Below are 23,866 nucleotides of genomic sequence, written 5' to 3' on the forward strand. Positions count from 1 at the left end.
GCAGGCTCCAGGTTCTGAGCCATCAGCACAGAGCCCAACGCAGGGCCCGAACCCATGAACTGTGAGATCATGACCTGAGCTGAAGTCAGACGCTTAACTGACTGAGTCACCCAGACACCCCAAATATCACAAAATTTTAAGATTACATAATGCTAGTTGGTAGGTTTATGGGTGTTCACTCTTTACAGCTATCAGAAAAGATCCATGCTTTTAAAAGTGACCTCTTAAAACAATAAATAAAACTAAAGTAATGAGAATTGACCAGTTTCTAAAGATACAAAAACAGCTTGCCCTTCCTGGCTCGCTCACCACCCCTAAGCTTGCACCACCCCGAATTTGAAAATAAATAAATGAATACACAAAGGTATGTTCTTCTCAGGCAGGGTGAAAAATCAGTTGTGGAAAAAGCATTAGGTAGAGCAGTTTCTGGAGTCCAAATATCTGTCCAAATATTCATACACAGTTTTGCCACTTGCAGTAGGTGTAAACTTGAGCAGAGCCCTTAACCTTAGTCTCATCTTCTGTACCACAGAGAGAGTGACAGCATTTACTATACAGGGCACTTAATGACTTAATGAGAATGCATAGATAGAGTACCTACCTGAATTATACTACTAATAATAGCAATCAAAACTGATTAATGGTATAGTAAATTTCATGCACTACCTCAAAAGAAAAGAGAGGTTTGTTCCAATTTTTTGAATGGCTCGTAAGTGACGCTGACAAAAATAGGGTCAAATGTCTTCCTGTAATGTCCACCTGAAATTAAAGTGTTTCCAAAGAAATTACTCCACAAATCTAGCTTCATGTGGCTTACTTTGTATTTCTTTTGAATAGAGTAAAGACAGTCAAAATACAGAATGGTACAATTCAAAAATTATCTTACAAATAGTAAAACTAAAGAAAATGATCTTTTAACAAAAAAATATTGGAAAGAATGCCTATAATTATGGCACACAAATTTCAGATGACTATCCATTCTGTTCCTTTCACTCTTTTTCCTTATTAATTTCAGAATATAGAAAACTAACAAATGTATTTTCTGAACAAATTCATTTACAGAAATAAATTTCCCTTCTGACCTGTACATTAGTAAATCAATGCACTACAATGTTGACTAACACCGCTATTTATAACAATATCTTTCTACAGGGAATTCTGGATGAAGTCAGGTTTTTTTTAATCCCATGAACTGCAATAAAGTTTTATATATCTCTTATTTGATCTTCCAAAATTGTGTCTAATTTTTGTGTATAATAATCATGGCCCACAATACCAAATGAAATACTGTAGGTAACAAATGGATTAAATGGATCCCTTAGTTTGAGAAGAAATTGCTCCCTTTAAAAAACAAATGTTTATGTTATGAAAAGTTAGGTCAAAAAAACCAATTTCTATCAATAGAATATTTAATAATTTTTATGTCAAGGGCCTGAATTGTCAGAGTTTCCTTAAAGATATACATTCATATTGTCAAATTCTTTATTTCAAAACCAGTTATAGAAAAAGCACAAGTCACATATCAGCAAAGTGGTAGAAAGTAGCAATAACTGACCTCGTGATGAGATTCTGGGACACCTACACCCGAAATTAATCAGGCAAATGGAGCCTTGGACATTTAAGAACCCAAGTTTGTCTTTTCCACAAGTATGGAACTTTAGCCATGTAACACATAAAATATTTCCTGTATACCAAAATGGTAAAAGGACACTGATACATTAAAATGATCCTTTAAAAACATTAATTTTGCCAAACCTTTTCATAGATAGTCTTTTTAAAAAAAGAACAAACCATGAATAATTTCATATTCTAGAGTTTTAACTAGTCAGCAATATTAAAGGCAAGGAAAGGTATATATGAAAGTCATTGCAACTTTATTAAATTTGACAATTAACATTATAAGCTCAATGGGAGAGTGTTATTTTTACTATCTTAAATTTTAGTAGTATTACAATATAAACCTGATCATTATTCAAATTTTCTACTTATTTATCTTCTTTTAAAACTGAAAATCAGGAGCACCTGGGTGGCTCAGTTGATTGGTCATGCAACTCTTGATTTCTGCTCAGGGCATGATCCCAGGGTGGGGGGATCGAGCCCCATGTCAGGCTCTGCACTGAGCGTGGAGGCTGCTTAATAAAATTCTCTCTCTCTCTCCCCTGTGTCCTCTCTCCCCCACTCGCACTCTCTTTAAAATAAAAAAAAAATTTAAACAATATGACTTAAAAATATTCACATTATTCATAGCTGATAGAGGTGGCATTCATCAACTGACAGTTTCTATGCTGCTTTAAGTAAAGTAATCTATTTAGTGGGTACCTACTATGGTAACACAACAAAGAAATGTGGTCTGTCGGTTTAGAGATAGTCACAATTTGATGGGGTGAAGGGAAACACAAATATATGATTACACTGCAATATAAAAATGCACCTATTAGAAGTAAAAGTAGTTAGGAGCACAAGTAGTAAATATTTGAGCATGGAAACTGGAAAACTATAAGGAAGACTTCAAAGAAGAGAAGAATGTAAAGTCTAAGCTGAGTGTTTCAAAGTACAGAGAAACTTCAGGTTAGGAAGATGATAAAGGCTTCCTGTTCACCCCCCCCCCCCCCAAAAAAAAATAAAAACCACCATAAAACCAACAAAGAGAGGAAATAAAGCCACATGTGACCCATGCCTTGGGCAGGACCAAGGAATACCACAACCTTCAAATGACCTGTACTAGAAAAACAGACCAAATTCCAACCAAGCTCCTGCCACTCCCACAGCCAAGCCTGCAGGTTTGGAGGCAGGGAGGGACACCTATGAGGCACTGAAAAGAGCAGAGGAGAACTGAGGACTTAGACAAAGCAAGAAAAAAAATCATGCCCAGAAAGGGCCCAAGATAAAAGCCCAAAGACTACACATAGGCCAGCACTTTACTTCAAAACACTAGCCAGGAAAGAAGGTCGAGGGTCAGTGGGGTTGGACACAAATGGCAGCCTTGGAGAGAGAAGCACAACTTCTGAGGGCAAACCAGAGACAGAGAGAGAAGGAGATGTACCCTTGGGAACACAGAAGTGGAGAGAAAGAAGGGAATAGGAAAAAAATGAAAGATCCCACAGAAACGAAAGACAAACAAGACATGCCCCCCGTCCCAACACCATCCATAAAAGAAAGTGCACAGAGGAGGGTGCTATAGAACTCTCCAAGTAGGGAATTAACAGATACACAGAAAGAGCAGGTCACGGACACAGAAAAACTACTGTGAAAATCAGAAAACGCTAAATAAAAGCATTTCAGCCAGTGAATCCCTCCCCCTCCTTTTGAAAAGACACAAAGCTGAAGAAAATGGCAGCACAACACTCCAAATGCAATTTAAAATCTTCAAACAAGCATTTGGGATAAAAAAAAAAAAAAAAAAAAAAAAGTCCTAAAACAGAAATACAAAAACTAAGAACAGAAACCAGCAAACAAACAACAACCGAAAAAAGAAACACAACAAGAGTTGATCTCAGAAAAGAAACAGAAAAAGTACACTTTTCCCAAACAGACTGTGAGGGGTGCATCTCCCTACAATAAAACACAAGGAAAGGAAAGAAACTTATTGGCACCAACTTGCAGACCAGTGAACTATGAACAACCCTATGGACAAGCAGGTAGAGCCAGATCACTAAGGACACTGAAGGACCAGCTAAGGTTTACTGATTTCATCTTCAAATGTGGGGAGGCAGAAAATCAAGGAAGAAGAGCACTGCTGTGTTTTGGCTTCAGATGAATTCAATCTCCACCGGTTACTAAAGCTGCACTAAGAAATTATTCCTATCCCTCTAAGACTCTTATTTATAATCTGTGGTTGGTTGGTTGGATGGATGGATGGATAGGTAGGTAGGGAGACACCAACATACATACACACAGACACACACACACACACACACAGAGTTGTACTTGTCTGAATCTAGATTCCTTCCAAAAACAGAGCATCACAGAGGACTTGTATAGAGACAATTTAATTGGCAGGAGAAAAAAAGGACCACAGAGGGTGAAACTGGAAAGGAGCCTGAACCAATACGAGGATGCTGTATTGAGATGCTCATTGCTGTGGGCAACTGGAGCTTAATCTTACCAGACTCTCTGAAAATGATTAGAAAGCTGTTAGAATGGCCTGTGCAAAGACAAGGAGAAGCATTTCACCACTGGCTCCGACTCCCTCTAGTTAAGGGTTGTCCTAGAGGGTACATTAACTTCCAGGCATTTCCAGTCTGAATAAGCCTCTGAACCCTCCCGCCACTATCTCCTGCTGGGTGGTGGACCTTGGAAAAGCCCTGGAGCCGAAAGGAAAAGATGGGTGGTGAGCATACTTGAGAGAAGGCACTGTTAGGGCAAAGTGAGTCAAAACCTGATTGAAAGAGTTTGAAAATGATGTGAGGCGCTGCTTCAGAGGCAACTGATAGACTATAGCTCAAATTCCCTCCCATCTCTGTCACTGAACACACGTGTACCAAATCATTCCACTTTACACCTTAAACTTACACAATGTTACATGTCAATTATAGCTCAAATAAATCTGGAAAAAAATAAATTAGTCACTGAGTCTTTCAAGGAAGAGCTGGTTGCTACCATATAATGGTGACAGGGAAGAGCTTATCTTGAACTGAAGGAATTTACTAGGATGTTTGTTGGTGCTTCTGTGCCTGGTAAATAATGGTGAAGAGGCATCTGGAGAAACCAGAGTCCAAGGGCAAGTGAAGGCTCAGATCCCTCAGAGACGAAGGTCTTAATCAAGTTAACATCCTGGTTGGTTGTCCACCTTTTTTGGTGCCATTGCCACAGATCTCTGCAGGTCAAGGCACCCTGAATGCTACCTGGACCATTATGGTAATTACATCGACCTTGCCCCTGATGGTAAGTACCACCATTTGGCTTTTGTGTCTCCAGAATCCTATCAGTTCTATGGACACTAGGGAACCCCATTCCATGGTAGCACCTCCTATCAACCCCAGTCTGTTTCCCATCACCAGTGCATTCTGGATTACCTTGTTGAGTGAAGTGTTTTCTTTGGACCCTCCTAAGGAACATATCAGATAGTATGTTCTCTAGTCTCATACAATAAAACGATTCTAATATTCTTTCTTCTTTGAGACTTCTGACTTTGATACTCTGCCAAAGCTGTTCTTGCATATTTATCTAAGAACATATTTATCTAATTTACTGTAAGTCATATGCATGTCCAAGCTTCAAGAAACTATCCCTGCAGTATATTAGGACCAGGTTACTAGGATATTAAATCCTGAGTTATGAATAGTGCTCCCATGTTAATAAATTCTCCCCCATCCAGCCTTATTATTCTGCCACTCCTGGCCCAGTACCTTCAAGATCCACTCCCCCACAAACTCCTCCTGTTCCTATTGGTACTTATTAGCCGGCTCCTGGAATTATTTGTCTGAGTATTTCCTCCCGGAACAAGAATATCCCTGATTAGATTACGCAAAGATTGCATCTAGTTGTTCTAGAAGAAACAGGGGTAGAGGGTGGGGCAGATTCTAAAGAGGACAAGCATCATTCTGGGAGGCATGAACCTCAACAAGTTCTTTGCATGGTGTCCAAACAAGGGAGGGCTGTTCTGTTCTAACAAGACACTGATTCTGCCTGTCCCGAGGATCAGGGAAATTCAGGGGTCCAAAATTATCAGGCTCATCCACCCAGATGTCCCCATCAGAGATCTCAGGGTCCTACTCTTTCCATCTGAGGGTGCTGACTTTGACTCTAAATACCCTAGGTATGTATTCAGGTGTATAGAAGAGGCAGGGTGTATATATGAACAACACAGAATAAAGGACTTACTTAGGGATTTGATCCCACACACGTATGAGAGTTCAAGAGTCTACGTAATCCTGCTGCTTCTGTGTCTGGAGCTGAGTCTGAAAAGAGCAGGGCAAGCAAGTGGAAAGGAAAGGTGAACGTGAAGGGGGCAGGAGCAAGGATAGACTGTAATCCCAAAGACAAGCTGGAACCCATGAAGGTAAGTAACAACCTGTCTGTCTCTCATACCTTCCGCGCCTCCAACTTTGATGACGCAGGCACCCTGGGGAAAAGCTGCACATTATGACCAAGGATCCTAAGCAGTTGATGGAGGTGAACCAACAGGAGCTAAAAGAGCTACAGGCCTGGCGGTTAAAGCTGCATGCCAACAATATGACACAGCAGATTGGCAACGACGTGTGGGAGCCGCAGCAGTGCCTAGTACCAACCTTCACACGTAAAAGAAATACGGCTGCTGCTTCACTTCTGCCTTTAAATCTTGCTCAAAATATCTCTGTGGCCAGTGCTAACCCAGAACCCAGAAGGGAGTTCCGGGAAACGTATTCTCAGGTTAGCTCAGCCGCCGCGGTACAAACCTACCCAAGAAGATATACGGCTTTCCCACCCTTAGGATTAAATCCAGGGCCTGCTTCCTTAGCATCAGCTGTCCTCTGGTTGCAGGCAATGACAATCTTTTCAAATGCTGCCATGGAGGCTGTCTTTTCACAGTGTGTCCTGCAATGATAGCTGGCTGGCCTAAGTCTGTCAGTCCCTCATTTTCAACGTTTCCAAAGGTAAAAGAGGTCAGTCAACTCCAGGGTCCTTTTATAATTACCACTGTCCCCATACCACTCGAGTCACAGAGCTGCAACATGACCCAATGCTTCGCCTTCCATTCAATGCCAGTCCCAATGCCTTGCAGGTCGGAGTCTCAGTAATTGTTCTGTCACACATGACAGGGGTTACCGCCAGCAATGGTGTCCCTCCCTGTTGCGATGTCACCAGTGGGCGACCCACTCCAATACCCTATCTGAAGTATGCTTCCTAGAGCCAGTGTGGTAATGTCTTAGCTGGGGCTCACGGGCACATAGTTTGTTTGGAAAGTAATCCCAGTGAGAAGGAGTGAGGAAGAACTCAGGAGAGTGAATAGGGAAGAAGGAAAAGCCAATACAAGGATGCATTATCAACTCAATCTAATCTGGAACTGGACCTTTTGAGGAATGTATGGAATGCCTGTCAGAATTTTCCACTCTCGGATCAATACAGAGAAGCATTTATTATCAGCTTCCATCATCCCCCATTAGGTGAGGGTGGCCCCAGTGGGACATTCACTCCGTACATTTCTGGGATACGCACTTGTGCTTGCCAAGCCAGCTCCCACTAGGATCCCAAACCTTAAAGTCAAAGTCCTGGCGTAGAAAGTAAAAATGTTCAGCACGTATACCTGAAATTAGACACCATCAAACTGTAGTGAGCCGAAGCCCACACAGAACTCTGTGCTACGACTGGACTCTAGAGTGAGGCAGATAGAAAATGGGCTTGGGCACTGCGGGTGTCAGAGACAATACTAATCATGTGTATGTTTTCAGAATTCAATGAAACACACAAAATGTTTGGCAGATTTCCTAACACACACAAAGCTCAATAGATGATAGGTATTACCATCAGGTTAGACACTGATCTAAGACTGTGGCAGTGGCAATGGGGGAACAAGAAACAGATAAAGGAGATACTGCAGACTTATAAACTACACAACGGGGAGAGTGAACGGGTAGGCAGGGAGAACGTAAGGTAGAGGAGGAAGTCCAGGATGGTTCTAGCTAGGGTCCTGGAGGGATGGAGAATGACAGTCCCACGAAATACAACATGGAAAGCTGGAGGAAGAAGCATTATTCAACTTGAGAGTGTAAGGTACCTATGGGCAGCCTGCCCGTTTTCTGTTCAGTAGGCAGTTGGGAATAACTGATCAGAAACTCAATGAAGACAGCCATGCTGAAAATAGACTTGGATAGTAGTTCAGGCCACGACGATGACTGATTTCCCAGAAACAGTATGCATATTTACAAGAAAAGAGGGCTGACGATGGATTACCAATATTTACGAGACACACACAGCGATGGAGGCCAGGGAAAAAGAACCAGGAGGAAGGGCACAGTGTCCCTGGGTGAAGGGAAGACAGTGCCAGCACCTGAGCGCCAGGTGCTCTGAAAGAGGTTAAATAAAACAGACATTTCCACCGGATCAGGAAAACAGGGAAACCTTGGTGACTTCAGAGGGTACCATCATGCTGGACAGATTGGGACAGAAGCCCTCTGCTGCAGCACATCAAAGAATGAACGGGAGATAACAAAGTAGAAACAGGTGTATAAACTGCTCTTTCAAAAACTGGTGGAACAGAGAATGACAGCAAAGACTCGAGGGCCACAGAAGATTTTTTTTTTTTCTTAACAAGACGATTCAAATGTGTTCGTGGGAAGGAGAGTTTGAGGATGAGGGAAAGGGGAGGGAGGAAATGGGAGTAAGTTCTCTGAGGAAGTGGAAGATTTCAGAAAGAGGTGTGAGAGCACGATCTGACTCAATCATCTTTATTTAATATGCTTGGCTTTATTTTTAATATGCCAACTAGGAAATATGTATTTAGCATCTAATTTGCTGAGACCAACCTAATAAAGTTATAAAATAACTTTTCTTATGAAATCTTGCTTTTTCTTATTCAACACTACAAAAACATAAGCTTCTTGGATTAATTTTAGTTTCAGTCAAAAGGTGACAATTGTATGCAGTGAGAAACAAATCTTCCTCTGCTGTTTTAGTTCTTTTTTTCTTTGTGTCAGGGGGAACTAAATTATTTATGAAACAATTTATCAGATAAGCTCTGTGTGTCCAGCACAGTATTGCCAGCACATACATAACTCTGAAATCTAGAATCTTTAACCTCTGTCAGCAGGGTCCAATTAGCCCAGTTCTAGGGAATATATGAGAGCCGGAAAATACGCTAAATAGTTAGCACATCAGGTTCCTTTTAACTGCCAGGTGGTAAGCTATTCTGAAGCTGTTTAGATTTGTGGTTGGGCCTCCAACCATGTCTCTGGACAGCGTTCTGCTGGAGGCAGAACAAAGTTATATTTAATATCTGTGTACTTTAAGACAATGCCCACTTTTCTCTTACTGCCAGGGTCACTTACCTTGAAGACTCACTGTACTTTTGGTGTATAAAACAGTCATGTTTACTTATCCAGCTGATTTTGGAATGGCACGATTGGGCCAGCATGAAAATGGAGTCAATAAGAAAACAAAATGCTTATAAAGCAGTAACAAACAGCCTTTTTTCCAATACGCGTACCAAATAAATTTAACTTAGAAGAAGTGAACTAAATATAAAACACTTCAAAAAGAAGAAAAAGAACATTATGCTTACTAAGAATTTTGGCATGATCCAGAGAACATGTTCAGAGAACTGACCTCTGGGAGAGCACAGAAGCATTTCAATGGCTATGCCTGAAAACCTCTTTTCCATAAGCGGTTCCACAACGTTCTGTAAACTTTCGTCTTATAGCGGGCACATTCTGTGTCAACTTTCTGGGTGTTTTTCTAGATCTAAGAATTTTTAAAAGACCAGAGTAACAATTTTTTTTTTAAACGATGAAGTTCTTTTTCTCTTCTTGAATACAGAATTGCCTTTGCTTCACAATTCATAGAGGGAAAAAAAATACAAGAGCTCAAAACTCCCATATCTTCCTGCCACTAAATCAACAAATGCACCTGTATCCTCTCCCTCTTCCCTTTTATTATCCTAGAAGCAGTGGCATTCTCTTATCAGAGGCCAATCTCTGCTCCCAATTCATGTCCCCTTCCTCTAAGGGACCCTGCTGCTATCAGCTATCTGCTCGCACTTGTGGAGTTTTGATCTCAATCTCTCTCTCTCTCTCTGTAATGGATTCAGACTCGTGGTATCTAGCATGTTCTAACACCACTCACATTAAAATAACCAGAAATACCCACCTCGAACCCCCAGGTTCTGTCTGGCTAAGTCCCTCTCTCTAATCCCCTCCAGAACCAAGTCTCTCAAAGTTGTTTCCCCTTGCATCCATTCCCTCAGCCCATCCACTCTGGCTTCTCCTGCCAACTCGGGGCCACGGCCACTCTAGATAAGGTGGTGAGCTGAGCAGTCGGACTGGACATGTGCCCATGAAGCACCATTCCACCTGGGCTTCCACAAGGTTCTTTCTTGGCTTTTCTTCTGGCTGTTTCCCCTCGGTGCCCCTTTGTAGCACCTCCTTTTCTACACATCCTCTGAACTGTCCAGTTGTTCAGGGCTTGCTTCTGAGTCCTCTTCCTCTCTCGATTCTACAGTTTCTCCTAATTTGATCCCATCTCCACCTGGGCCTTCAATGTCACTTAAATGCCACCGATGCTAGGATCACTGCCTGCAGCACAAACATCTTTCCCAAGCTTCAGACCCACACCTTACTAATGAACTAAAGCACGGTGACTTAGATGGGACTTGGGCCAGACTGCCTGGGTTTCAAAACTAGTTCTTCTACTCACTTCCTGGGTAACCCTGAACAGGTCAGGGAACCTCTCTAAGACTCAGCCTCCCCGTCTGGAAAACTGGAATAGTAATAGCACTCACTTCATAAGGTTATGGTGTGGATTAAATGAGTCAATGAAAGCACCTACCTACTAGGTGGCACACAGCAAGCTTTCATTACCCATGATTACTCTTACCATGTATGTTCATTAGAATATGTCAAACATATCTCAAACTTGCTTTGATCCACGTAAAACTGGATCCTATCTTTTCTGCCCACTCCCATATATGATTTACCATCTGTGAGTTCTAAGGCAGAGGTCTAAGATGAGCCCGTCATGAGGCTCTGCATGATCTCCTGCCCCTTGAATGAATGAATCTGGTAACGCCCTTGCAATAAAGGATGTTTGCAGATGTAACTAAGGTCCCAAATCAGTTGGCCTTATGATGAGCAGAGTAACTAGGTAGAACTGACCTAATCACACAGGCCTAGAGATCACAGAAGAAGATCTAAAAGTCAGGGAGTCAAAGACTTTCCGTTGCCTAAAGATGGAGGGCCAAATGAGAAAGAATGCAGATGGCTTCTACCAGCTGACAGAGGCCCCCGGCTCACCGCCAGCGAGGAAGCTGGGACCTCAGGCCAACAACTACAGGAACTAAAATCTGCCAACTACAAGAATGAGCTTGGAAGTGGATTTTTACCCAGAGCCTCCAGACAAGAGTAGTATGGCTACTACCTTGATTTCAGCCATGCTGGGAGGGAGGACTTTTAACCCACCGAACTATGAGCTAATAAATGGGTGTTATTATGATTCCTAGATTTGTGGTAATTTGTTATGCAACAATGGAAAATTAATACACCATCTGAACAAAGAGCACCTTCAAACACACATTTGTTCCAGCCAGAAAACGCTCTATGAATACAACACTAAGCTCTGCTGAGATTCTATCTCCTAAATACATCGCAAACATATTCACAATTCTTAATCTGTTACCTAATCCAAACTGTACGTTCCATCTGAACTTCTGCAACAGCACTTAACTAGCTTTCCTTCATGCAATCTTCCTGCCTATTCTCCTCACAAGAGCGGGAGCCATTTTTTACAGTGCAAAACTAATCTCAGAAAAATCCTTCACGGCCTCATGCTGCACTCAGGGTAACACCTGAACACCTCATCATAACCTTCAAATCCCTGCACAAAATGGCTCTGGCCAGCTTTTCAGCCTCATTTCCTGTGACTCACCTGCTTGGATATGATGTCCGAGGCACAGAGGCCTGTCTTCCAGTAACCCTGGTGTGCCAAACCATGTCCCACATTAGGACCATCTGTGTCACTTCCCCCGACTCACCACCCTGTGATGGCCAGGGCCTCGGCTGACTGTCACCACTTCACAGAAGCCTTCTCTCACCCCTAACATGATGCCAGGCCCTCCTGTCAGACTCTCTCACAGAACCCTGTATCTTTTTTTTTTTTTTTTTTTTTAGTATTTATTTATTTTGAGAGAGAGAGAGTGAGAGCGGGGAGGGACAGAGAGGGGGAGAATCCCAAGCAGGCTCTGCACCATCTGCACAGAGCCCGACGCAGAGCTCGATCCCACAAACCGCAAGCTCACGACCTGAGCCAAAATCAAGAGTCCAACGCTTAACCAACTAAGCCACCCAGGCACCCCAGAACCCTGTATTTCTTCACAGAGTTATCACAATTGCAATCATATGGCTGGTTGTATGATTGTGTATTTAAGGTCTTTCTCTCAGCTATAGCTCAGTGAGGGCAGGAGCCATACAGTTTGTTCCTTGCTAAAACCCAGCATTTGGTACAGTGCCAGACGCACTGTAGGAATTCAACAGTCCTTAATGAATGAATAAAACTGTGGCTGTTTTGCCCAACTTATACATGGCAAAATTAGGTGATGAGTTTGATTTGTGTGTGTACCATAGATTTGCCCTAATCCAGCCGTAATTATAATGCCTCCTTACGAACAGATGATATAAATACAAAGGACATACGGGGGCAAGTTTACTGGAAAGTGTCACTGCAATTCTGCTAGGATTCAGCATTCATGCCCTCTTAAGGCAGCATCATATTTAGATCTGAGGTGCAACATTATCCTTATTGCATATTTTGAATAGTTTCTCCCTTAGGAAAAACATATAAGTCCACTCCAGTATTGATGTGGTCAGAGGACAGAGTGCTTCAGTTGACTGAATTTTCCAGTTGATGAAGGGATGTTCCACTAACGTAGAAAACTGCCTGGTACAAAGACAGCCCTGTGTATGCTCTCCACCCTTCTGCCAACAGAATTCATTTTTAAAAGTATGCCTCTATTTTATTAATTTCTCATTATTTCTCTCATTTTTATCATTTGTATAAAAAAACAAAAGTGCTATTAGTTAATAAAGACCTCACTTTTTTTCTTTTAGGAGAAATATAAAAATAGCATGAACACCATATGACAAAGATTTTATTTAAGAAAGCAAAACAGCGAAGAGAAAGTCAAGTATCTTCCCATACTGCCAATATTATTTATGCTTTGTTTGTATGTGTTTGAATATAAATCCATTTAATTACATATTTACCTAATCCTTCCTCTGGTCTAGAAAAGATTCAAGGCAAATTACTTGGATGAACTAAAGCATAAGAACGAAAACAGAAAAAGAAGGCAGATTAGAGACAAAAAAATGATACTAGAAAGACTGAAGATGCATGCCAGACCACAATTTTATGTGATACAGGCTTGAGTTGTGAAGCTTTCTAGCACTAACTTGACAGAACAGGGACCCATTTCACAGCGTTCCTAGGAAAAACAGAACAGCTGGTCAAAAGCAGTTCAGCTAGGGTTGGTACTAACATCAGAAAGGAATGTCTTCTTGGGGATTCCTTAGAGAGGACACCACTCTGCTTCTACTAAGAAAAACACTTGTTACCATTTTCTACTAAAATAGTTGCTTCAATAACTGCCTGCTGCACGTTGTTATCATACCCAGTTATCCAGGCTTGGGGCAAAATTATCTCTTGGCTCACCCAATCTTAAGCAAGGTTTAATAGTTTCCTATTATTGCTGTAAAAAGAGAAAGAAAAACAACCCCTAAACTTCATGGTTTATTAACAACCCAAACTTGTCTTCTTAGAGTTCTGGAGATCAGAAGTCTGAAACTGGATCTTACAGAGCTAAAATCAAGGTGACAGGAGAGCTGCCCACATTCCTTGGCTCATGGCCCCCTTTCAGCAATGGCATCACTTCAAGCTCTGCTTCCACGGTCACATCCCCTTCTCTGACTCTGACCCTTCTGTCTCCCTCTTATAAGGACCCTGTGATTGCATGAGGCCCACTTGGATAATCTAGGATAATCTCACCTGCAGGGTTTCTTGGCCTTGTAAGGAAACATTCATAGGTTACAGGTTAGGGCATGGACACCTTGGAGGACTTGGGGTGTCTTTATTCAGCCTGCCACACAAGACTCCACCATTTACCTATTTGCACCTACCTAAATTGTGAGGATGATGTCAGAAAACAGCAATGTAAGGCCAAATCTACAAAGTAATGGTAAAGCTTACCAATGGAGAACTTAATCAAAAGGGTTTTTTTTTTAAGTTTTATTTAGTTTTGATAGAGAAAGAGCACAAGCAGGAAAGGGGCAAAGAGAGAGGGGGAGAGATGATCCGAAGCAGGCTCTGCACAGACAGCGGTGAGCCTGATGTGGGACTCGAACTCACAAACTGTGAGATCATGACCTGAGCTGAAGTCAGATGCTCAACCGACTGAGCCACCCAGGCGCTCCAATCAAAAAGTTTTAATTCAAGAATTAACCTCAGAATTCTTTTAAGTAGCAAGTTCACCTTCTATATCCTAAATAGTTTGATATACAAAAATATTATTTACACAATTTTTTGTCAAGAACACACTGGTTATAAAAAGAAGCACACCTACACAAAAACTTGAGTGTGAAATAAAGTAACTGCAATACCAAGTACTATACTAAAAATTGGGAATTTTACCTCCCTATTCTGTCTGCAGTCACAGGGGAGAATGCCTACTGAATGTTAAAAAAAAAAAAAAAAAAAAAAAAAAAAAAAAAGTGAGATCATCAGCTCACTCAATACTTTAGGAAGGTATTAAGCCCAGAGAGCTCACTTGATTTTTGGAGGAACAACTATAGCTGAACCCAAAGGGACATTGCTAGGGACAAACATAATGAGGGCAAGATTCTATTTCAGACCCTATTCATCTTCCTTCACAAACCAGAGGAATGTAGGAGTGCTCACACCTTGGAGGTGCATAAAGAGATCTGTAAATCATTATGGGAGCTCAAAGGAAATAACTGTGACAACCCCTCCCTCCCACTGCATTCTGGGACTGACATCTCTCCATGGTGGATTTAATTGTGAAGTTTCAATCAACACATGATGTTATTATGTTAGATTTTTCCCGAGAGGGGTTTTCACCAAGCATCAGCTTCTTTTTCACAGGAAGAATTCAATCCTACCCACCAAACCACTTATGTCTCCAGGAAGCTGAGGTTTCAAGATTCTTTCTTGCTCTGGAGTAGAAGATTAATGTTGGGTCTGATACGACAGGAGACTTGCCACCGGAGAAGGCTTTTCTGCCCAAGATATACTTGAATCCCTCTTGACTTAAGGACTGAGGACCAAGTGAGATTTATCCCAGGAATGCAGGATTGGCTTAACACCTCCGAATTAATTAATGTAATATACCACACCAATAAAACAAAAAACAAACACCACATGATCATCTGCATAGGTGCGGAAGAAGCATCTCACAAAATCCAATGCCTTTTCATGATCAAAAAACAAAAAAACAAACAAAAAAAAACATCCAAATAGACTAGGAAAAGAAGGGAACTTCCTCAACTTCATACAGGGCATCTATGAAAAACCTGTGGCTGACCTCATACATAATGGTGAAAGATGGTAAAAAACTAAATCTTCCCCCCTAAGATCAGGAACAAGACAAGGATGTGTACTCTCACCAATTCTACTGAACATATCATACTAAAGGTTCTAGCCTGGGCAATTAAGCAAAAAAAAAAAATAATAATAATAATAATAATAGGCATGTACATTGAAAAGGAAGAAGTAAAACCATCTCTACTTGCAGATAACAAGATCTTATAGGTAGAAAATCCTAAGACATCCACTAAAAAACTATTAGAACTAATAAACTAGTTCAGTTTCAGGATACAAGATCAATATACAGAAATAAATTATATCTCTACATACTTAACAATGAACAGAAATTGAAATAAGTAAGAAAACAATTCCTTTTACAATAACGTCAAAAAGAATAAAATATTTAGGAACAAAGTTAACAAAAATATACAAACTTATACTCTGAAAACTACAAAATGTTGTTAAAAGAAATGAAAGGAGATCTAAATAAATGGAAAAACCTTCCATGTTCATGGATCAGAAGACTTACTATGCTAAGATGGAAATACTCCTAAAACTGACCTACAGGCTCAATGTGATCTCTAACAGAATGCCAGTGGACGACTTTGCAAAATTTGACAGGCTAATCCTAAAATTCATACGGTTATTCATGGGACCCAGAATAGCTAAAACCATTTGGAAAAAGAAAAACAAGATTGGAGGACTCACACTTCCCAAGATCAAAACTCACTAAAAAGTTACAATAGTCAGCACAATGTGGTACTGGCATAAGGAAAGAGAGTCTAGAAATAAATCCATCCATCTATGGTCAATTGATTTTCCACAAGGGTGGAAAGACAATAAAATGGGAAAGAATAGTCTTTCAACAAATGGATCAAAAACCCAAATACAACAGCTAAGACCATAAAACTCTTAGAAGAAAATAGGTATAAATCTTCTTGAACGTTAGATTAGTCAATGGTTTCTTAGATACAATACCAAAAGCACAAGAAACAAAAAAGATAAATTGGACTTCACCAAAATTAAAGGCTTTTGTGCCTAGAAGGATGCCATCAAAAATAAAAACAAAATGACAACCCACTTCATGGGAGAACATATCTGGTAAGAGACTTGAATTAAGAATACATAAAGATTCACATTTCAATAATAAAAAGACAAATTAACCAATTAAAAAATGGGCAAAGGATCTGAAGAGACATTTCTCTCAACATATACAACTGGCCCACGATCACATGAAAAGATGGTTAACGTTATTAACCATTAGGGAAACACAAATCCAAACCACGGTGAGATACCACCTCTTACTAGGATGGCCACAAACAAAATGATAATCACAAGTGTTAACAAGGATGTTAACTGGAGCCCTGTACGTTGCTACTGGGACCATAAAGTGGTAAAGCCACTTTGGAAAACACAAAGTTAAACACAGACCTACCATGGGATCCAGTAATTTTACTCTTGGAATGTACACAAAAGAAACAAAAACATAGATCCACACACAAAAAGTTGTACACAAATGTACACAGCACCATTATGCACAACAGCCAAAAGGTGAAAACAACCCAAATGTCAGTCAACTAATGAACAGATAAACAAAATATGGCATATCCATATAATGGAATGGTATCTGTCAATTAAAAAAATAAAGGGCAGATACGTGCTGTAACATGGATGAATCTTGAAAACACTACATTCAGTGAAAGAAGCCAGCAATAAAAGGCTACGTATCGTAAAAATCTATTACATGAACTGTCCTAGGCAAATGTACAGAGGCAGAAAGTAGAATTAGCAGTTGCCTAGGGTTGGGAATGGGTGGTGAAAATGCTGAGTGGCTGATAAAAACGGGCAAGATGTTTCTTTTCAGGGCGATGGAAATGTTCTAAAATTAGATTGTGATGGTGGTTGCAGAACTCTATAAATATACTAAAATTCACTAAATTGTACAATTAAAACAAGTGTATTTTATGGTATGTAAATTATATTTCAAAAACTCTGTTTAATAAATACTGCTGCCTCCACCTTGTTCTTTTTCTCCAATTGCTTGTTCTGGGGAAGCCAGCTGTCATATCATAAGGACATTCAAATAGCAGTATGGAGAGGTCCCCATGGCAAGGAAGTGAGGCATCCTGCCAACAACATGAGAGAGAGATGCCTTAGAAGAGGACCCTACAGTCCCAGACAAGTCTTCAGGTGACTGCAGTCCTGGTCAACATCTTGACTACAATCTCATGAGAGATCTTGAGTCAGAACCATCAAGCTAAGCAACTCCTAGATCTCTGACTCACTGAAATCATGTTGTTTTAAGCCACTAAGTTTTGGGGTAATTTGTGACACGGCAATAGGTAACTAATATCCCTTCCTTGACCCTCTCTTTAGTGTTGGGCTCTCTCTCTTAATGCAGGACATCTGAAGAAATGTCTTCCCAGCAACCCTTCCTCTTCTAAGAGTTTGGTCTCACCCCCATCCACATGTTCACTACAGTAGCTGTCATGTTAGTCAATCATGATCCCATTCCCTGGCCTTCACTGAATGATCTGAAAGTGGGCATCTGACCAAAGCCAGGTCAATAAGGTCCTTCCCTGAAATTTTTATTCCTGAAATTGTGAAAAAGGCAGTATCTCTCCAATACCTATGGCTGTAAGATGTAAAACTTGGGGTCTGTCAGCAACAATGATCTCTCCTGTGTGGGAAAAGGTAGACAGCAATGGATAAGAAGGAAGCCTTCACATAAAAACAAACAAAGATCTGGGGTGCCTGGATGGCTCAGTCGGTTAAGTGTCCAACCTCAGCTCTGGTCATGGTCTCACAGTTTGTGAGTTTGAGCCCCGCATCCAGCTCTGTGCTGACAACTCAGAGCCTGGAGCCTGTTTCAGATTCTGTGTCTCCCTCTCTCTCTGCCCCTCCCCCACTCATGCTCTCTCTCTCTCTCTCTCTCTCTCTCTCAAATAAATAAACATTTAAAAAAGCTTTTTTTCTAAGAAACAAGCAAATATTCAAGATGGAGGGAGTACAAACAACATATGTCTCTGGCTCAAGGGATTTTTGACGAGACTCTGCCCTTCCAATGGCAAGACCATATCTATCTTGTAACCCCACCATCTAAACCAGCACTCAGGACGTAAGAGGTAATGAAATATTTATTGAATAAATGAGTGGGTAAAGTAATCCAATATCCTTCCAATAATCCCTCCCTCTTTTTTTGTTGTTGTTGCTGTTCAACAGAGAGATTTGATTATTTGAAGCCTAAAGGTCCTAACCTTTTCTTTGCTGCTTTTATACTCTGTATATCCCTCTGTTGTTGTGATTACGACAATATATCCTAATTACTGGTCCACATCGTCTCCTCCCCTATCAGAGCGCAAAACATTTGCTTATCATTTTTGGTATCACCAGTGCCATTTAGCCTAGAAAACAGAAAGTGACAAGAAATGCTTAACTGATTCAAGCAATCGTTTACTCCATTCTTCAGTGTTTATAATTAATGCCATCAATTTATCAACCACTTAACATTTACAAGATACTGGGAAATACAATCAACTATTGGTTGTTGCTTGGTCCTGGATTCTCATCTACTCAACGAATTCATTCAACAAATATTTGAATCCATACCATACACCAGGGGCTGAAAATGGACAAAGGACACGGTGTCTGCCCTCAAGAACCCTACAGTCTAGCACAGACGAGTGAATCCATTATTACAGCGCTGTGTGTTAAATGTTACTGAAGTGATACACACAGGCTGCTAAGCAGTAGCAGGGATCATGGGGAGTTTCCACTCTACTCCAGAAGGCAAAATATACCCAGGAAAAGAGGAGAGCCAGCAATGTGACATAGGCTAAGCACCAAATTAGTGATTTATTTTCTTGGTTACACTTTGCACACTTTAAGAAAAGATACTATCATTAAATGATTTTCAGATTTACATGCAACCAACATCTCCGGAGTGTCTCACATGTGCCAAGCAAACTGCTTAGCACCTTTTCAGCAGGGTCTCATTTAATTCTCCCATTTCGTAGATGAGAGAAGTGAGCTCGAAAGAGTTGAAGTGACTTGCCCAAGCAAGTAAGCGGCAGAGCTAGGATTCAGAATTAAGTCTTCCGATCCCATGTCCACGTATACCAGGCCACTCAATCTACAAACTGGAACACCTCCCATGTCTACACAAGTGGAACGCTTTCCATGTGACTTTCATTGCCTTTTCATTCATTCTAGAGCATACAACATGGTGTTGGACACAAATGGACAGTCACCAGCTGCTGACTTGATACGGCTATAATGCTTGTCCACGTTGTGAGAAGCCAAGGACCACATCAGATCAAATTACTTTGATGCCTGTTATAGCATCATGTGCTGACAAGGATGCAGTTGGCTATAGATGAGCAAATCTTTCAAGTTATATTTTAACACTATTTTTGACCACTATATCCGGTCAGTTGTTCCAGTGTTCAGCAGTAAATCAAAATGACTGTTCATTTCCTTTGACAGTTAACAGTACTAATGAATTCAGGATAATCTCACCATCTATCAGAACAATTTCTAAAATGCAAACTTGAAGGTGATGATTCACGGGGTTAGCAGAGAAGGAGAAGTAAAGCAGCACTCACTGTTATCTATAAAACTAGCATTGTTTGCAAAACCCAGAAACTGAGCAGTTGGTCTACTGCTAATAACAAATAGGTTGCTCTTTGGTCACTTAGCAAAAAGCTGCTTGTTGCACCATGGCCAACAGCTGAGGAGTGTATGTAGCTTTTGTGATACAGCACAATTCTACATATATAAATCGGTGAATTGTTACATAAGATTTAAAAAAAAAAAAAGAAAGAAGGAAAGAAATTCAAAATCTCCACACCAGAAAGCACCTGATACTGAGCCTGCTGGCACAAATCAGATTTTAATACTGAATAAATGTTTACTGAAAAAAAAAAAAACTGACTTCATGGCTCTTTCAAAACATAAGTTGTCTATTAAATTGAGAGAGAAAAAACAAACCAACCAAACCCACACAGGTTATGTTAGGAATTCAAAAAGATTTGGGGTAACTAGCTCAGGATACATAAGAAATTCACAATGACCAAAAAAAAAAAAAAAGTTCAAAAATGTTGAAATAAGTAAACATGTATTTGACATCCCTCTTCAATTAAGTCACCACACTGGCACGCAGTGGAATGCTAACCAGCAATCTCCTTAGAAATAACAAAAACTAAAAGAACAGGTGACAGATGTTAGCTTTACAGTCTGTTCAAAATGATAACGAGGTGTACCAGGTATGCACCTGATATCTGCTGTATAAGCTCTGTATCTACATCTTTATATGCCAAAGAAACTGAATCATAACCCTTAATAAATGCTCACGAGAACATTTAATAGTAATAACGAACTCGTTAAATGTATTAAAATGTATTGTCCAGAAATGAAAAAGTATCTCTAATACGAGACCGGGCTCCACAAATCTAAACCCAAAACTGTAGTGATTAGTCAAAATAACCATTTTCCAAAATGAGCCACTCGGACCCACACAACGAATAAAGTAATCTCACAAGTATGAAGCTTGGGACAACTCAAGTGATCTCAAATGTTAGAACATTACAACGTGAGCGCTTAACCAGGCTGGTTAGTCGCTTCTACTTAGAGCTTTAAATTTACAGAACCTTCTTCGCAAGCGACCTTTGAAAGACTTCAAGGCCAAGTATAGTATTTCATGATAATTGCAAATAAAAGCACTCAGATCCTGAAAGCCCGCGATCCCTATCTACCTCACAAGACACTGGACTCGTGAAACACCCCGGGGAACAGCCACCCTTTACTCTGTACAGGACCCCGGGGCTTAGGGGATGGTTCCACAAACCCCCACCGGGACCACCGTTAGGGAAGGACACGAGGGGAGGAGAAGCGACTCAGGCTCCCCAACAAACCGTCGTTCACCCCACACTCAGGAAGGCGCACCTTTCGCCCCGGACAGGATGCAGTGACAGATCTGTCACCTGTGAGGGAAGGGGGCGCGAAGACATCCTCAGAGATGAGTGCCAACAGGCAGCAGTCCGCCGCTCCGCCGGCCCCAACGCCCCGCGCCCGCCGCTCATTCCCGGGCTCGGGAAAACTTTCGGCCCGCGCCCCCCTCAGGGTCGCCCCCACCTTCAGGGACCCCGGGCTCCCGCCCCGCCCGCGAGGCCCCGCCCCGGGCCCGCCCCCCACGCCCACTGCCCGGCCCCGCGCCCCCGGCCCGTGCGGGCACCCGCGTGCCCTCAGGGCGCGCCCCCGCGCCGGGCCCGGCCGCCAGAGGGCGGGGTCGCTCACCCGTCCGCAGCTCGTGCTTGACAGTGAGGAGCTGCTCTCCCCCGGCGCCGCCGTCCCCGCTGGTCCCCGCGGCGCCGCCGCCGCTGCCGCCCTCCTCCATCTTCTCCCTTTTCCGATCCCGCGGGGTCCTACGCGGGAACCCGGGAGACAGCGGACGCCCGGCTCCTCACGGCTCGCGCTGCAGCTCCGGGAGCCGGGATGCGGCGGCTCCAGAACTCGGACGCAGCGACGAGTCTCTTTCCCGCTCTGGCCGCACGGCTCGCTCCTCCGCCTCCTCCCCCTTCGGCGGGCACCGCTAGTACCGCGCAACCAAACCGCCCCCTGCACCGCCGCCTCCTCCTCCTGGCCGCTCCGCCCACAGTCAGCAAGGTAGAGAAGCCATTCTAGCCGCCATCGCTTATTGGGCACAGGGCGCGCGCATCTGTGAACGCCGGCTCCCATTGGGCAATCCTCTCTGATGCTTCGGGGGCCGCCCCGCCCAGCTCCTCGAATTGTTGTTGCTTGGCGGGGAGGCAGGAGAGGGAGAAACGCGACCACTCTGATTGGTGAGACCTGAGATCCTGCCCCGCCCATTTCCGCTGTTGCGCACGCGCAGTCAGGACCTTCCCTTCCCTCACCTCTCCAGAACTGTCACACCCCTTATTCCCCAGCTTCGATCTGTTAGTAAACAGTGTCTAGTAGTCAGGAGGCGCTTGGAGTCTGTGATTGGCTATTGGTGAAAGAGGCGGGGAGGGCTGATTGGGACATTTGGTCCGCCAATCACAATGGACAGAGGAGGGGCCTAGAGGGAAGAGCTTCTCACACACGTGTTTGCGGATACACCTGAGGGGTCCAGCAGCGATCCACGGACGTGTGCCCAGCTGAAAGACAGCGTGTCTTAAAAAAGATGTTACTTGCCTTAGTGTGCCCTGTACAAGTTAAGTGGAATTTGTGCGTAAATGCAGGTAGGTATTAGACATTGCAAAAATTCACAATCCCAGCTCTCTCGGTGAGGACTTTTGCAAAGGATAGACATTTCCATTTTGTACAAGATACTCCAAGTCATCAAAAGGATACAGAGATTAATAAAACAGAATACAATACCTTCCCCTAAGCAGCTTTCAATAGAACGTGAGAAACAATCCGTATATACACAGGAAATATAAAGCAGAGTGAAACAAAACAGTGGTACAAACGGTTAGAGAATTGCACAGATGGCAATAATTATTCTCAGTAGGGGAGCAGGGAAAGCTCTTAGGGCAAGAAGGAATTTGAGATAACCAACTTAAAGGATGGGTTAGATAGAAATACCAGCAGCAGACATTTCATGCAGAAATGAGCTGTGACGTTCAGCCTGGAAGTAGAGAAGGCAGGGGTGGGTTAAGTGATTGATAAGACTAGGTGGAAGTATGACCTAAGAGAAACAGCTAAAAAAGGTAAGGTGCTTAAAGACAATGGAGAACCTTGACTACCATCCTAAGCAGTGCGGATTTCGTACTGCACTGTAGTCCAGGCTGGGGAGTCTCAAAGAGTAGTTATAATACCAAAGCTGTTCTCTTGGAAGTTAGCTTCAGTTACAGTGAGGATGGACTGGAGAAAAAGAAAAATAACAGGGCAAGAATACTGTGGCAAAGATAGAACCGTTAACCTAAAAAAATAAAATAAAATAGCCATTTATTTTACCAGCAAAATGGGTTTATTTAGGAATATCAGAGAATTGCAACTTGAGGGTGCAAGCTATGGAAAAATCATAGGTCCAATAAACAAAGGAGAGGAGTTTTTTTAGTGGAAAAGGAGGAAGTTGGCAGGGGTTGTTTTGAAGGAAAGTCCATTGGAGAAAAGCAAGAGTTCAGGGTAATGATGGGTTCTCATTGGCTGAGTTGTAGAGACAGTCAATTTCTTATCAGAGATACAATGTACATCTTTTCCTATGGATCCTGTAATTGACCATTATTTCCTCTTGACTATTCACTTACTGGAGTCTGTAATTGCCAATTTCTTCCTGTATTTTCTGTGGAGTGGTAGGCTCCCCTTTAGTGAGGTTTCCCTGTTTTGATTTTCACAGAATTTATGGGGCCTAATTTCTGGCAGTGGACCTGAGAATAGGAAAAGGGGAGGATTAAAGATGGCCTCTTGGATGTAACTCACATAGAAGTGACTTTTTAAACTCAGCATGGATTAGATCTGAGGTTAGCAAACGTTTTCGGTAAAGGGCCAAGTGGTCTCTTTCACAACTACTCAACTTTGCTATTGCAGTGTGAAAGCAGCCATAGACAATAAGTAAACTAATGGGTATGACCATGTTCCAATAAAGCTGTATTTAAGGACGTTGCAATTAAATTTCACATAATTTTCATGTGACACAATATAC

At 42.0% G+C, this 23,866-nt stretch overlaps 1 protein-coding gene across 8 annotated transcripts in view; it reads right to left on the bottom strand.

Moving 5' to 3' along the window:
• RPS6KA5 (ribosomal protein S6 kinase A5) overlaps positions 1 to 21,625 on the bottom strand; it is a 181,446-nt gene extending 159,821 nt beyond the window's left edge. For 6 of the 8 annotated variants that reach the window (XR_008417293.1, XR_002083628.2, XR_002083627.2 and 3 more), the window contains exon 1: positions 21,517 to 21,625. Coding sequence is in view for 3 of the 8 variants with exons in the window: in XM_019462028.2 (XP_019317573.1) it covers positions 21,517 to 21,616 (100 nt within the window). In the remaining 5 variants the exon portion in view is untranslated. Of the gene's footprint in view, positions 1 to 21,165; positions 21,271 to 21,516 lie in introns of those variants that run through there. The other 2 variants (XM_019462029.2, XM_019462030.2) reach the window with 2 other exon arrangements.
• Positions 21,626 to 23,866: the final 2,241 nt, after the last annotated feature.

Source organism: Panthera pardus, unplaced genomic scaffold, assembly GCF_024362965.1.
Source record: "Panthera pardus isolate Hobbes unplaced genomic scaffold, ASM2436296v1 HiC_scaffold_24, whole genome shotgun sequence".
NCBI lineage: Eukaryota > Metazoa > Chordata > Mammalia > Carnivora > Felidae > Panthera > Panthera pardus.